Source organism: Micromesistius poutassou, assembly GCF_964030765.1.
Source record: "Micromesistius poutassou genome assembly, chromosome: 17".
Lineage (NCBI taxonomy): Eukaryota > Metazoa > Chordata > Actinopteri > Gadiformes > Gadidae > Micromesistius > Micromesistius poutassou.
In genome coordinates this window covers 14,876,755-14,891,662 of record NC_140287.1, presented here as the reverse complement: position 1 = coordinate 14,891,662, position 14,908 = coordinate 14,876,755, and the positions used below count along the sequence as shown (strand labels likewise).

Sequence of the window (14,908 nt, the reverse complement as noted above, 5' to 3'; positions counted from 1 at the left end):
AGAGAGAGGGAGAGAGAGAGAGAGAGAGAGAGTGCGGAAGGGGTCAGTGGCATATTTCTCAAATACCACTAGAATGTAGAAACGGTGTAACCGGCTGATTAGTGTTTAGTTCTAGTACAACAGCTGGATGTTTTTGGTGTTCTAGTACAACAGCTGGATGTGTTTGGAGTTCTAGAACAACAGCTGGATGCGTTTGGTGTTCTAGTACAACCGCTGGACAGCAGGCAGAGTAGCTCAGCATCTACAATGGTTTGAGTTGGATAGGTTTGTATTTGTGTGTGTGTGTGTGTGTGTGTGTGTGTGTGTGTGTGTGTGTGTGTGTGTGTGTGTGTGTGTGTGTGTGTGTGTGTGTGCAGATAGCTACGGGAGAGAGAGGACATGCTGTCCCTCTCCACCAAAATGCCCGCATTGTGTTTGCAGGCGCTCTGTGATATTTATCTCTGAGCAGGCAGGAGATCTGGCCGGGAACAGCAAAAGATGATGTAGCGCAAACCGCACGGCGCGCCAGATCAACCGGAATGGACCGGTTATACGTGTCCGTTAGATTGGATGGAGGGAGCGAGAGAGAGAGAGAGAGAGAGAGAGAGAGAGAGAGAGAGAGAGAGAGAGAGAGAGAGAGAGAGAGTGACAAGGAGGGAGCGAGAGAGAGACAGAGACAGAGAGACGGAGCAAGAGAGAGATAGAGAGAAGAGAGGGAGAGAGAGACACATAGAGGGAGAGAGAGAGAGAGCATGGGGGAGAGAGAGAGAGAGGAATGTGGGCCTGCAGACTGTCTAACCCTGAGTTTTTATTTTATTTTGCACATTGCACTGATGGGGTTAGGGCCAATGAAAACAGGGTTTCAAAGCTTGCGCTTCGATTATTGTGGAAACAGAAACAGCTGTGGTGTGTGTGAAGCGACACATGCACGGGTGGATTCTGGATGTGCTCACACACACACACACACACACACACACACACACACACACACACACACACACACATCATTCAATCACGCTGGCTGGATCAGCAGGCTGAGTTCTACATGCAGTCTGTGGTCCTGACCTGTGCTTCAGTCAGTCTGGAACACTTTGATCCCCGATGCAGCGGGCATACAAAGACATCTGTTCTGTGAAGTCGTCAAAACCGCCTTCTCCTTGTCATGAAGAAACGTGGTTACCACCAACATTTGTTGTACTCTTTCTCTCTGTCTCTCTCTGTCTCTCTCTGTCTCTCTCTCTCTCTCTCTCTCTCTCTCTCTCTCTCTTACAATGTGATGTAATTACAGACCAGGATCTCTTACAGCAGAAGTAATTAAAACAACAGCCTCATCCTGGGAGAGTGACATAGGGAAGGAATGAGAGAGAGAGAAAGAGAGAGAGACAGAGACAGAGACAGAGAGAGAGAGAGAGAGAGACAAAGCAGGGAGGGTTCTGATAGTCATACCCAATATACAAGCATGTAACTTCAAACTGTCACATGCTGAATGAAGTGAAGTTACATGGTACCACTGTTTGTTCTCTCTCTCTCTCTCTCTCTCTCTCTCTCTCTCTCTCTCTCTCTCTCTCTCTCTCTCTCCTCCAGAAGGACCCATAAGAGATCAATGTGAACCCGACTTCTATCTCTGCGGTTTTCATCATCCTGACTGTCCCGCTGCCTCTGAAAACAAACTATTAATTCTCTTCTCAAGTCAGGTAAAGTGTTCCACACGCACGTTTTGTTTGTGTGTGTATGCGTCGGCATCAAAGTAGCGTCTACATATTTACTTTAAGTTCATGCCCCCGTCCCTCTCTCTCTCTCTAGATTTCTCCGGTGTGGGTGCAGTCTGATGGATCAACATGTCTACCAATAACAACATCGCCCAGGCCCGGAAGCTGGTGGAGCAACTGAGAATCGAGGCCGGGATGGAACGTATTAAGGTACGCAGTGATGCTCACTTCAGGTGTTTGTTTCTTAGTCAGGTTCATGATTAGTGATATCAGCTTTTTTGGCTTTGTTTTTCCTCTCCTATCCTCTCCCCTCCTCTCTCTTCTCCCCCCTTCTTTCAGCTCCTGTCCTCTCTTCTCCTCTCTCTCCTCGCTCCTCCCCTCTCTCTTCCCCCCTCCTCTCAGCTCCTCTCCTCTCTCTCCTCCTCTCTCCTATCCTCCCCTCTCCTCTACTCCTCTCTTCTCCCCTCCTCTCCTCTCCTCCCCTCTCCTTTCTCCTCTTCTCCCCTCCTCTCCTCTCTTCCTCTTCTCCCTCCTCTCCTCACTTTTCTCCTCTCCTCCCCTCTCCTCTTCTCTCCTCCCCTCTTCTCCTCTTCTCTCCTCCCCTCTCTCCCCTCCTCTCTCCTCTTCTCTCCTCCCCTCCCCTCCTCTCTTCCAGGTCTCTAAAGCAGCATCAGACCTTATGAGCTACTGTGAGCAGCACGCCCGTAGTGATGCCCTGCTGGTCGGGGTGCCCACCTCAGAGAACCCCTTCAAGGACAAGAAGCCCTGCATCATCCTATAGCCGTGCGCGCACACACACACACACACACACACACACACACACACACATACACGCAAAAAACATACACACACACACACACATACCATATCATACCGTACACACATTGAACATGCACACAGACAAACCCTTCCCTTTCCTCGCTTTTGTTTAGCAATTTACATATGAACAATGCATACACACACAGATACACACACACACACACACACACACACACACAGAGGATGAGGCAGTGTCCAGCAGGGCCAGAGCCTGGACACACATTTCATGTCTCCGCGTACGCACACACTTTATGTCTCTTTCTTGCCTTGATTGATTCTGAAGAAAATAGATCTATTTTTTTGTAAGTGTTTTTTCTCTGATGTGCCATATCTTATTCTTTCTTGCACACGTATTTGTTGGATATTGCTGTTTCAAAAAGAAAAATAAAGTATTTGAGATTTAGATTAATAAAAAGATAATTTGGAAAAAATGTATTGACGGTCTTCTGGGACAAATTCTTTCATGCTTTCAAGCTCATGCATGAGTTTTTTGTTCTATCGTTCTGAACTACATAAATTGTAGGTAAACACATCCAGCAGGATATATATATATATATATATATATATATATATATATATATATATATATATATTCAGAGTAACTCTTTATTCATGAATCATCAAATACTAACCCTAGACTGACTCGGCTTTTGCATTATAGTGATTCATTTGTTTTAGGCTTGGAATGTAATGTAGGCCTGATTCTGGATCAATTTCTATAACTTTTAAGCAAGCAAGCAAACAAAACCGGAGCTATTGGTAAAGAATAGGCAGATGTTTTGAAATTAGATTCCAACAAATCAACTCGATAAACATTATTAATTTGTTTGTATTTGAAAAGCATGCACGTGATAGTCGGCCACCTAGCCCTTTCTATTTTACTGTAATCTAACCTAACCTAAGCTGATCTGATTAATATACAATTTGCTTATGGAAACTGATTAAACAACATCATTTTATTTGATTATTTACCTACATCTATTCAAACAAAGATATGTATGCATTACAATTTTTTTTTTCTGAAGACTTAATTTCTGTTTGTGGTCATCTCTTGCTCGATATCACTCTCCGGCTGGTTCTCGAAGCTGTCGGCGTAGTGGAGCATCTGCTGCACAGCGTTGAGCAGCAGCAGGTCTGTGCCCAGCTCCAGCTCCAGCTCCTCGCTGTAGTTCTTCACCGGCAGCACGCAGCACAGAGGGATGCCCAGGGCCGTGCTGACCTGCTGGGCCTGAACGGCTCAGGGAGAGAGCACAGACAAGAAAAAAAAAAGCAATTAGTTAATTTATTGTACTTATAGGATCTTTTACTTTCATTCGTTTTTGTTCTTTTTTGCTATTGTTTTACTTTATTCATCCCATCTCGGATTAATAAGGTCAAGTATAAAATACAAACAAAGCATAAAAGAATGTGTACCTTTTTTTGTATCTTTTTGTAGATTGTAGCAGTTCCAGTAGCGTCCTCTCGGCGGCCATTATTGGTATTATCACCGTGTCTGTGCCTCTGGTGATAAGCATATTTATTTTTCTAATTGAATCGTTTAAATCGGCTTCATTAAAAAGATAGACGGATGTGGAACGCCTTCAGAGGCCAACAGTACCTTCAGAGGCCAACAGTAGATGTCTGGAGGGATGGTGGGGACGGACGAAAGGCCGCTGCATACCGCAGTCATGTGGTTAAAATAGCCTCTTTAAGACATGTTCACAATGCTGATGCTTGCTTTATGGGGATGGAGTTGGGCTTTTTCTCTCTAGTCATTTTTTAAACAGTGTTACAAATTTGAAATTCTGTTTAAAAAGCCTTGCATGTACACATACTCAAAAAGAGACACACGACACGAACACATAAATGTTTGGCCATCAACAACAGTGAACCATGTCGGACATGCATAACCGTCGAATACAATCAGGGGTGGGTTTTTTTGGAATTCGCGAGACACTCGGGAGCGGGCCACATTATGCCCAGGTCTGATCTGGAGACATATTGGCGCCATCTATAGGAAGATAGTGGCTACTAAAGTACCTTTTAAATGCATTTGCATTCAAATCTAAATGATCTAATACAGTAGGCTATATTTAGACATTTAAGACTTGTTCTTAAATGTTAACGAAGCAAAGCAAATAACCCAGTAAATAACCCAGCTCTTAACATTTATATTGTATAGTATTATATGTGAGAGGCCTTAAAAGTATTAATCCATCATCATAAGGATTTGGTTTATCAAAAATGTGAACGTGTATTTGCACGTTATTCAGACTATGAAATAACGCGCAAATACATTAAAATACAAATCCGAGTCGAAGAGAAAGTGAATGTAATTGATTTCCCCTCCTGACCACTAAATGCAAAGCATCAAATAACCATACTATCGTAGGCTATTGTATTATTCATTATCGTAGATATTTGTCGTAATTTTATCCCAATAATAAGCCTACCTAAAGGTTGCTATAAGATAGTTATTCTCCAGGTTTAGAGTTGTTGCGTCTGCAGTCTTCTTCCTCGGATTAGTGAAAAGAAACCGAAAACGAATCCCTGAATTACATCCGTCTTACTTCTATTTCGTAAAGAAAGTTTGCGAAAAGGAGAAGGTCGATAACAACCCCAGATTTCCCCACACTCAATCATCAATTATTTGTAAACTTTTGAGCGCTTTGTCAACTTGTGAAGACTGATTTTACACTTTTTACACATGCGTAAATGTTGGCATGTAAGACACCAAGTCAGTCAGTCAATACATGATATGTATTATTCATCATCTTTTATTATAACTAACAAATCAATCAATACCATTGAAATAATATCACTGCATGTGAGATGTTCAATGAATATGTGAATATACAAACACAGCTCAGAAACAGATGGTGACACAATCTTTAATCTCTTCACACAAATTCACCTTGTCAGAGGCATACAGACTGAAATGCCAATCAGTTCCACACCTAGCCTGGTGTCTCCCAACGTGCACTCAGACTGGCCTTGTGGAACAAGATAAAACATGCAAGACACAATGGCAGGCCTTCCAGTTTCACTTCTGAGGAAGAGAAATGTAGCTCTCGTCACAACACACAGACACAGGTTGGCTTCTTCGAAACGGGCGTTCTTTAGATTAGATTAGACTTTATTTTAAAGTCTTTATTTTATTTTTACTTTTATTTTACTTTAATGGCACGTTGCTTTATTCCTTTACGTCTTTACGCCTTTACACCGTGAAAACTATCACAAATAAACATAATACAAAACGCCACATCAGGAAATGATACAGTATTTACATAAGCACAAAATAAAACACAGAAATATGACACTAATTGGCACGTGAAAATGACATGCATAATACAGGAAATAAAAGTGCATTAAAATGGTGAAATAAAATACCTCGCTGGCCGCTTGTTGTGAAAAGAGGTTTAAGTGCTTTACTGTCCTTGTATCTTGGCCGTCTGCTTTAACTTCAGAGGCGAAACGAGCGCCATTCATACATGCTTAGTCATGCCCTTTTACATCAATTACACCAACACTAATGACGTAGGGAAACTAGTAGGGAAACTAACAAAACGTTAGTTCCGTGCGCTTGCAGCACATTAACACATCAGTTCAGTTTCATTATATTAACACTTTAACCTTTTAACCCAACATGAATTATTATCTATTTATTTATTACATGAAATTGAAGTGTTATTAAGTGTGTATAATTAAAGAAAACTTATTTATGCTACGTCACTTACACTTAGCCTGGTGCTACCAGACCATCGTACTTAATTTCATTTGTACAGAAGGTCTGGAACTGCTGTAATTGGCAAACGTTCACTCACTTGGAGGCGGGTGTCTGTTGAAGTTTAAAACTATTGGATCTGCCCAGTGCCACTCTGGATCTGCCATAACCAATCGCAATAGCGTTTGGTCGTGACGTATGTAATGCGGCGGGACTGGCCGGAAACTACGTTGCGCGCATGCGCAGGCTGTGTACACAAACAAAACAAGATGAAGCGTGAAGATGTCTGTCAATGATAGCTGCAGGTTTTGTTCATCTAATTTTAGAGTTCAAGGAACAATTACAAATTCTACATTAATATTCGATAGTAAGGACAGAGATAATGTTTGCAGTCAACTGTCAAGGCTGGGTAAATGAAATTTGGGCGGAAGTAGGTGGGCGGGCGGAGCCAGGCTAACTTACACTCCCACCAAATCACTAATTCCCTTTGGAATGTGGGATTTCCTTTAAACAAAGATCTTGAAAGAAATAAAAATGTTCAAGTCTCAATGTATGTGACCTTATGTTTATGACTTTAGTTAGCCTCAAGTAATGTTACTACTTTGTGTATAGGCCTTTCAAGGTGAAATGATCTGGTAAGTGTCTTTCCTTTCTCAAGTGTAATGCTACTGACAAGTAGCTTCAGCTTTCACACCTTTCCATCTGCACTAGGGTGAGCTTCTAACATCCTGGCAAGTTTCCATTCATTTCTCGGTGAGCTGTCGTCCCGTAGAATAACAATGTCATCTACCTTTGAGTTTTGTGATGTTTTTTGCCACTTCTGCCTTTGTTGCAGGTTCAGCAAGTATTCTCGCTTCCATCTTCGCCAGAATTCGTTGGCCAGGAACTGCACTTTTTTCCACCTTTTATTGAGATACAGGTCGTCTTTGCAGAACTCTCCAGGCGGGGGAAGAATAACCGAAGATTTCATCGTAAGTATATGGTTGGGAGTAAGCGGTTCTGGACCGGTAGGATCATACAGATGCTCAACACTTAATGGCCTGCTGTTGATTATAGCCATTGTTTCGTAAAGAAACGTGCTCAGAGATGTAGTGTCAAGTCTACTTGTAGACTTGTCGAGAATGGCAGTCAGGATGCTTCGAACTGTACGGATTTGGCGCTCCCAGACCCCACCCATATGGCTTGCTAATGGAACATTCATCACAAATTCACAACCAAATGTTTGTTGTTGTTCTTGATCCATTCCTTTGAGCAACTCACAAAATGTTCTTCTAGCACCCACAAAATTTGTTCCCTGATCACACCTTAATTGGCGTACAGGTCCTCTGATGGCTATAAAGGTTCGAAGTGCATTCAGGAAGGCGTCTGTGGTTAAATCATTAAGTGTTTCGATGTGTACTGCTCGAGCATAAGCAGGTGAACAACAGTCCATATCGTTTCATTTCCTTTCTTCCTTCCTTAACACTGAAGGGGCCAAAACAGTCGATGCCACAGTACGTAAATGGAGGGGATGTCTCAGTCCGCTCTTCCGGTAAGTCTGCCATTTGTTGAACTTCTGTAGCTCTTCTGTACCTTCTACATTTTACGCACTTGAAGATATGAGATGAGACTACATTTCCACATCCTAAAATCCATACTCCGTTGGCACGCAACTCGTTCATAGTTACGCCTCTTCCTTGGTGCTGTACACGCTCATGATGGTGTTTGACTATTAGAGCTGAAATGTGAGACTTCTTCGGCAGTATGGCGGGATGTTTTACGTCATAGTGCAAGGCTGATCTGGTTAGCCTTCCTCCTGAGAACATTGTTTTTATCCAAAAAGGCATTCAAACGGTGCAACTTGTTGTGCTTGTTCAGGGTGTTGGTTTTTTGTTGCTGAATTTTCTGGATGTCTTCAGCGAAAGCTTCTTCTTGCACCAGCTTGATAATAAAGATTTCAGCTTCTCTTCTATCTTCAAGGCTAGTCGCCTGCTCGTTCTTGGTTGAATTTTTTTGTATTCTCTGATGAATCGCTTGAGCCTGGCTATGGCTCTCACTGCTCTGGACCAGTCGGAAAACTTACTGAGGTGGTTCACAACTGAATTGAGTTCACTTGTCTTGACTCTGTGAACATGGGCTTTACGAAGCTGAAGGTCAGTTGTTTCAACTTCTCCCACTATTTCTTCTTCTCGTGGAAGATCCTTCTGCCAGAGAAAGTTAGGTCCTTTCAGCCAGTTAGACCTTTTAAGCTGGGCTGCATTTAGGCCTCTTGAGGCATAGACTGCCGGATTTTCTTCAGAGCTGACGTGTCGCCATTGCTCAGGGTTTGTACTAGACTTTATTCTTGTAATCCGGTTCGCAACGAACGTGTGGAACCTCTTGGCGTCGTTGTTCAGGTATCCAAGAACCACCTTTGAGACAGTCCAGTAAAACTCTTGCAGGTTTTCAATCTCAAGCTCCCTTTTGACGACATCGCCGTTGCGGACGGAAGTCACAGCTGATGACAACTTGGTGGGTGCTACTCTTGCTTTCCCCATGACAAGAGAGCACCTGATCTGTCCAGATTTACTTATAGCTCGAAGATAGGAACATGCACCATAACCACTAAAACTTGCATCTGAGAAGTTGTGAATCTGGTATTGCAGGACCTCTCCAAAGCTTGATGGAAGGTAGCTTCTTTGGATCTTCAGAGCTGCTAAGTGAGGTAGGTCTTGGAGCCATGACTCCCATTGTGGCAGAATGTGCTCAGGAAGTTCTTCGTCCCAGCCTACTTTATCTCTGCATAAAGCTTGAAGTATCTGTTTGCCAACTAGTACGAAGGGGGCCACAAACCCTAGTGGATCGTAGACAGAGGCAACGGTAGAGAGAACCGATCTTCTTGTCAGTGGATTCTCTTTAACTTCCACTCTGAATTGGAATTCATCTGCTTCGATGCACCACTGGATTCCAAGTGCGCGCTCAATCTGAAGTTCTCCTAGGGCCATGTCTGGATCCTTGGTTTAGGCACGTTCTTGAGGTGGTATGGCGTTGGTCACCTCTTTGTCATTGGATATATATTTGTGCAGCCGAAGGTTTCCTGTTCTGCACAAGGCTCTTGATTCTTCTACCAAATGTATGGCTTCAGCAGGTGACTTGACGCTTGTTAAGCCATCATCAACGTAGAAGCTTCTCAGAATGAACTTGATAGACTCTTCGCTGAACCTTCCATGACCCTGCAATGCCAAATGCTTTAATCCAAAGTTGGCGCAGCCTGGGGAAGAAGCTGCCCCAAACAGGTGCACCTTCATCCTGTACACAGAGGGTTTGGAGTCCAGATCGCCATTGTCCCACCAGAGAAATCTGAGATAGTCTTGATGCTCCTTTGCAACATGGAATTGGTGGAACATCCATTCCACGTCGCACATGATGGCTATTGGACCCTTTCTGAATCTACACAGCACTCCAACCAATGTGTTGGTCAGGTCTGGTCCGGTCAAGAGATGATCATTTAGAGAGGTTTCTTGAAAACGTGCAGAGCAATCGAAAACCACACAAATCTTCCCTGGTTTGTGAGGATGGTAGACCCCGTGGTGCGGAATGTACCATGTTGGTTGGTTATCAAGCTCAGGCTGTGGTACTTTCTCAGCATCTCCTCTTCTTATTGTGTCATTCATGAAATGGACATAATCCTTGTAGTACTGCTAATTTTTTCTCAAGCGTCTCTCTAATGACGAGATCCTATGAACTGCACATTGCTTATTGTCTGGGAGATTTGGTTTGTCCATCTTAAAAGGAAGTGGGAGTTCGTATTGTCCGTTTTCCTTCTGCCTTATCCCATTTTTCACAATAGACTAGAGAAGGTCTTCCTGAGAAACTGGGTTATCGTCTGCAGTGTGATCCGTGAAATCAGATTCGAGAGCCCTGATTATATCCATCGGAGTGATCTCTTTGATTTGAGTTCTGCATACAAAGTGTACTTCCCCTTTGAGCTCAACTGATGGCTGCATAGGAGGTGTTACTTGTCGCACTATGATTTTATGACTGGTTCTTATTGCATCAACAAAGTTACTTGCTGTGTTTGAACAGCCGACGATGCTCCAGCCTAGATCGGTTCGCTGAGCGTATGGGTGACTTTCTTCTCCAGACAGGATCTCTCTCGGCAAAAGCGCTTGTTGGCAGTTATAGCCAATCAGTAGGCCTACTTCACAGTCTAATGGTGGTGGAATTTTGTCTGCCAGTTTTTCCAGATGAGGCCATTTTAGAGCTGTTTCAGAAGTTGGAATGTGTGCCCTGTCTGCTGGAATGAACTCTCGTGTAAAGAGTGGTGGCAATAGAATCCTTTTCTTAAGGTTGTATCCTCTCACTTGAAGGTTTCTTAGTTTCTGACAGTTTACAACCATTGACCTTGAAGACATTGTGGATAGCCGCAGGCTAACATTCTCTTTGTTTGTGTTGAGATCTTGGGCCACTTCATCAAGGATAAAGGTCGTATCACTCTGCGTGTCCAAGAGTGCGTAGACAAGCACTTCTTTGTCTGGCTGTTCAGTGGATGAAACCCAGACTGGTACAATCAAGGACGTTTGTGTGTTTGGTCCCTCTTGCATGACTCTGTTAGTGGTTGCTGTTGCAGCTATTTCTCTTTTGGGTGATATTTCCTTTGATATGTCTCTTCTCAGGGGTGTCGACCTTAGACGTTCCCTGAACTGGTCGTCGTGCAGACATGTGGGGTGTCTCTTCTGACACTTTTCACATGTGCTTCTGTTATCACAACTTCTTGAGTGATGACCAGTCTTCAAGCATCCAAAACAAAGCTTTTCTGCCTGCACAAACTTGACACGATCTTGAACTGTATTTTCTGAAAACTTTCTGCACTTAGCGACGGCATGTCCTACTCTTTTGCAGAAATTGCATGATGGGATGTTGTTCTGCGTTGTACTGGTAGACAACGTCTTTGCTTGAACAGTATGGCTTCGTGGATACTTTGGTTTGTCACTTTCCACACCTTTGAGTGCTTGTACCGAGGAGATGGGATCATAAGCGAGATCTGCTTCTTTCGACAGGAAATTTACAAACTCTTTAAATGGTGGGTACTCAGAGTATGCTTGTCTTGCTTCCATTGCTTTGCGGTTCCAATTGGATACCAACCAATCTGGCAACTTCAGCAGAATCTTTTGGTTCTCATTGCAGTCGTTGAGAACTTCCAAGGTCTTTATGTGGGGCATAGCGGCCTCACAGCTTCGGAGGAAATCTGCAAAGTCTCTCAGTTCACGAGCATCCCTGGAATTAATTTTTCGCCAGTCATGCAGCTTGTTTCTGAAGGCCTTTCCAATTATGAATGGGTCTCCAAAATGTTTTTCCAACAGCTGCCAGGCTGACCCATATGCTGCTTCTGTGCCTAGTAGAAAAAATCCTTCAACGGCTGTTTTTACAGTGCCACCTAGGTAGTGTCTTAGGCATAGTGCGAAATACGGGGGGGTTTGGGGGGGTCGGACCCCCCCGATTAACCCCTTGAGACCCCCTGAAAGACTCAAAAGCAAAACCTGGGGGGGGTCTCAATCTTGTAAAAAAAAAAAATTAAAAAAAATGATATAATAATTTTATTGTCACTAATGATGTGTTTAAGAGATCACCATGTCAAGTATTTATAATTCAAAAATGTTAATAATAATAATTTGTTTAACATTAAGCTGAACCAGTCCTGCGCCTGCGCGTATGCAAATTAGCCATGTGCGAGAGCCCAGAGCAATGACGTAGGCCGTCAATAACAATGGCTAACAAGCGAAAGCAAAATCAAAGTTTATCACTGGCACACTTCGGATTCACATCGAAAAAGGTGGCACTCGGAGATGAGGAGATAGACGATGTAAAGGGGAAAATCAGCTTTGCGCCGGGTGCAAACTAGCAACGACACATGCGTCGGTGTAGAAAGTCAATTGCGCCGGGCGCAAGATAGGGCCCTTCTTCTGTTTGGCGCACATGGCTAATTTGCATACGCGCACAGGACTGTCGAAATGGGAACATGTCGGACTGGCAGCATTACGGGGGCGCGATTACGGGCTGGCGGAGTTACATTTAAAAAACGCGTTCAAGTAAAAATAAATAAGAAAAGCGGAATCAATTTGTGGCGCTCGTTGTTCAATCTGTGGGGCAGCGCCACACATTGGCCTATGTGTGGGAAACACTGCACGGCCATCACACATGTGCTCATTCGGAGCATTGTAAATAATTTATTGTTTCATTGTTGTAGCCAGTTCATTTATGTAGGCTAATAAATGAACCGTCAACAATGCGATCGGGATTTTTGAGGGGGGGGGGGGGAGCGATCAGGATTGTTATTGTTGTTGGATGTGTGGCGTGTGTGTAAGCAGGCAAAAGCATGTGTCACACGGTGAACCCAGCTCTGCTTCAACTTAAAAAAAAAAAAAAAAAATCGTTCATACTCCGCGTTCGTACCACTAGAGAACGCTCGCGTTTGAGAACCACTGCTATAGGCCTACTGCATAAGAATAATTTAGATCGATATTGCGCAACAATCAGGAGATGGGGACCCCCCCGAATATTGAAGGGTATTTCGCACACTGGTCTTAGGTAATACGGTTTTTCTTTTTGAGGAATGTTTTTTCTGTCGATCAACGTTTCAAATGACATTCGCCAATCTTTGTATTTCAGGGGGTCTCCTGTGAATACTGCTGGCTCTGGTGTTGGAAGCCGGTTGGCACTTATAGCTTCTGCGAGTACATTTATCAAGTCAGAGCTGTTCTGCACGTGAGGCATAAGCATTGAAGTTGATTTTGACTTGGAACTGTTGGAGATTGTGGGATGAACGGAAAACTTGCGGCATTGAGGGCTTGAGTTGGGACTGGAAGAGGTTGAGGGATGAATGAGGGGCTTGAGGTGTGGGGGGCTTGAATTGGGATTGGAAGAGGTTGAGGGATGAATGAGGGGCTTGAGGTGTGGGGGGCTTGAATTGGGATTGGAAGAGGTTGAGGCATGAATGAGGGGCTGGAGGTGTGGGGGGCTTGAATTGGGATGGGAAGAGGTTGAGGGATGAATGAGGGGCTTGAGGTGTGGGGGGCTTGAATTGGGATTGGAAGAGGTTGAGGGATGAATGAGGGGCTTGAGGTGTGGGGGGCTTGAATTGGGATTGGAAGAGGTTGAGGGATGAATGAGGGGCTGGAGGTATGGAAGGCTTGTGTTGTGTTAGGTTTAACTTCATACAGTAAGTCAACTGCTTCGACATTTTCTTCAGCCTGATCATAGACCTTTACTCTAGCCTTCCATAGTCTGCTGTCTAGCTAGGTTTTCAGCTTCAAATATTGCTTGTCGTTGTTTATCTTCGGCCTCTAGCCTTTGCAGCATTTCTTGGGATGCAGCAGCTTCAGCTGCAGCCTCATTTCTTCTGACTGCGATGGAGCTAGAGGTAGCAGAACCACATTTTGATCGATAAGACATTGGCTTTGACATTGAACCTGTTGAGTCTAGGGTGGATCGGACATCAGGCCAAGGTTCTGCCTCATCGTCTGTTGTAAGCCCTTTAAGTTGTCTATCTGCCCTTTGTGTAATGAATCCTGAAAGTTCTACACACTTATCAACTCTGCGCCGCAGGTCTTGTTCAGGAGTTTGTATTCTTCGTAACTCTTCATAAATTACCTTTACTTCAGAGCAGGTGTTTTGAATGTTCTCAATTAGCTGATTCAACTCGTCCTTTGATGCTTCATCAGTCAATATTTCCTTTGCTAATCTTGCGTGATACCTCCACTTCTCATAGGTGATTCTGTATCAACGTTTTTACACTCTTCAGCCCTTCTTATTGAAGTTCTTTTCCCTTTTCTGTGAGGGTTCGGCGTCTTTCACTTCTACGTAACGCTTCTACTTGGTCTGCATATTCATCGTCTGTAGTTTCGGGAACAGGTGCCTTAGGATCTTTAATGCAGGTTTCAGTGCTTGCCTCAGACATTTTGAGGTGACTTGAATGGCTTGGACATGTGTTGAATATTAGCTTTAATGTGAGTAGCCAAAAAAGTGAATAATTATGAATTTCTTGACAAATGTGTGAAGGCTATGTGAGAAGCCTATATATTTTCCTTCAAATATAGACTTGAATATCACACCAAGAAAACCTTTTAAACACTCAAATTATATTATCTCAAGTTAACTTTGATTTTCAAAACAAAGTAAGCAAGTTGAAATTACTTATCACAAATTATCCACAATAAACCTTAGTTGCAAAAAGCTTAGAAATACTTTTAACAATTTAACCCTTGAATGAGATTTCTTTTTTTTTTTAAATAGGCACTCTTTAAACTTCGTCACGTGTAACAACAATTAACACCAGCAAATATGCATCCATAAAACATGTAGGCTAAGTACAGTATAATACAGGGTTAATAGATCTGAGTTCTTTGTTGCAACTATTTTACCACTTTTCACACCACTTAAACTTGAAGGAAGTGGAGGAGGCACTTATTGCCTTGATTTGAAAGGTTGCGCTTCTAACACATTCTAATCACCGCTGCATGCAGTCGCTATGCCGACAGTGCGTCATGGGCTTTCCTTATCTGAATGCTGGGTTCTCGTTGCGTCGGTACGCGCTGTCTTCTCGTCTCTCCTACCCGTGAGGAGCAGTCCGAGTTTTCACTGTAGCTCTCGTCACAACACACAGACACAGGTTGGCTTCTTCGAAACGGGCGTTCTTTAATGGCACGTTGCTTTATTCCTTTACGTCTTTACGCCTTTCAGC

The 14,908-nt window shown here is 43.4% G+C and overlaps 1 protein-coding gene across 1 annotated transcript; it reads left to right on the top strand.

Annotated features, from left to right (window-relative positions):
• Window positions 1-1,561: 1,561 nt before the first annotated feature.
• Window positions 1,562-2,932, top strand: gng7 (guanine nucleotide binding protein (G protein), gamma 7). The gene is made up of 3 exons (XM_084482239.1): window positions 1,562-1,673; window positions 1,783-1,898; window positions 2,344-2,932. The coding sequence occupies exons 2-3, from the start codon at window positions 1,818-1,820 to the stop codon at window positions 2,467-2,469; spliced, it is 207 nt and encodes a 68-aa protein (XP_084338365.1). The 5' UTR covers window positions 1,562-1,673; window positions 1,783-1,817; the 3' UTR covers window positions 2,470-2,932.
• Window positions 2,933-14,908: the final 11,976 nt, after the last annotated feature.

Excerpts from the sequence above, each read along its gene's own strand:
- gng7 (XM_084482239.1), top strand. The coding sequence starts at position 1,818 with ATGTCTACCAATAACAACATCGCCCAGGCCCGGAAGCTGGTGGAGCAA. Across the intron at positions 1,899-2,343 it reads CCGGGATGGAACGTATTAAG|GTCTCTAAAGCAGCATCAGA; the intron begins GTACGCAGTGAT and ends CCTCTCTTCCAG.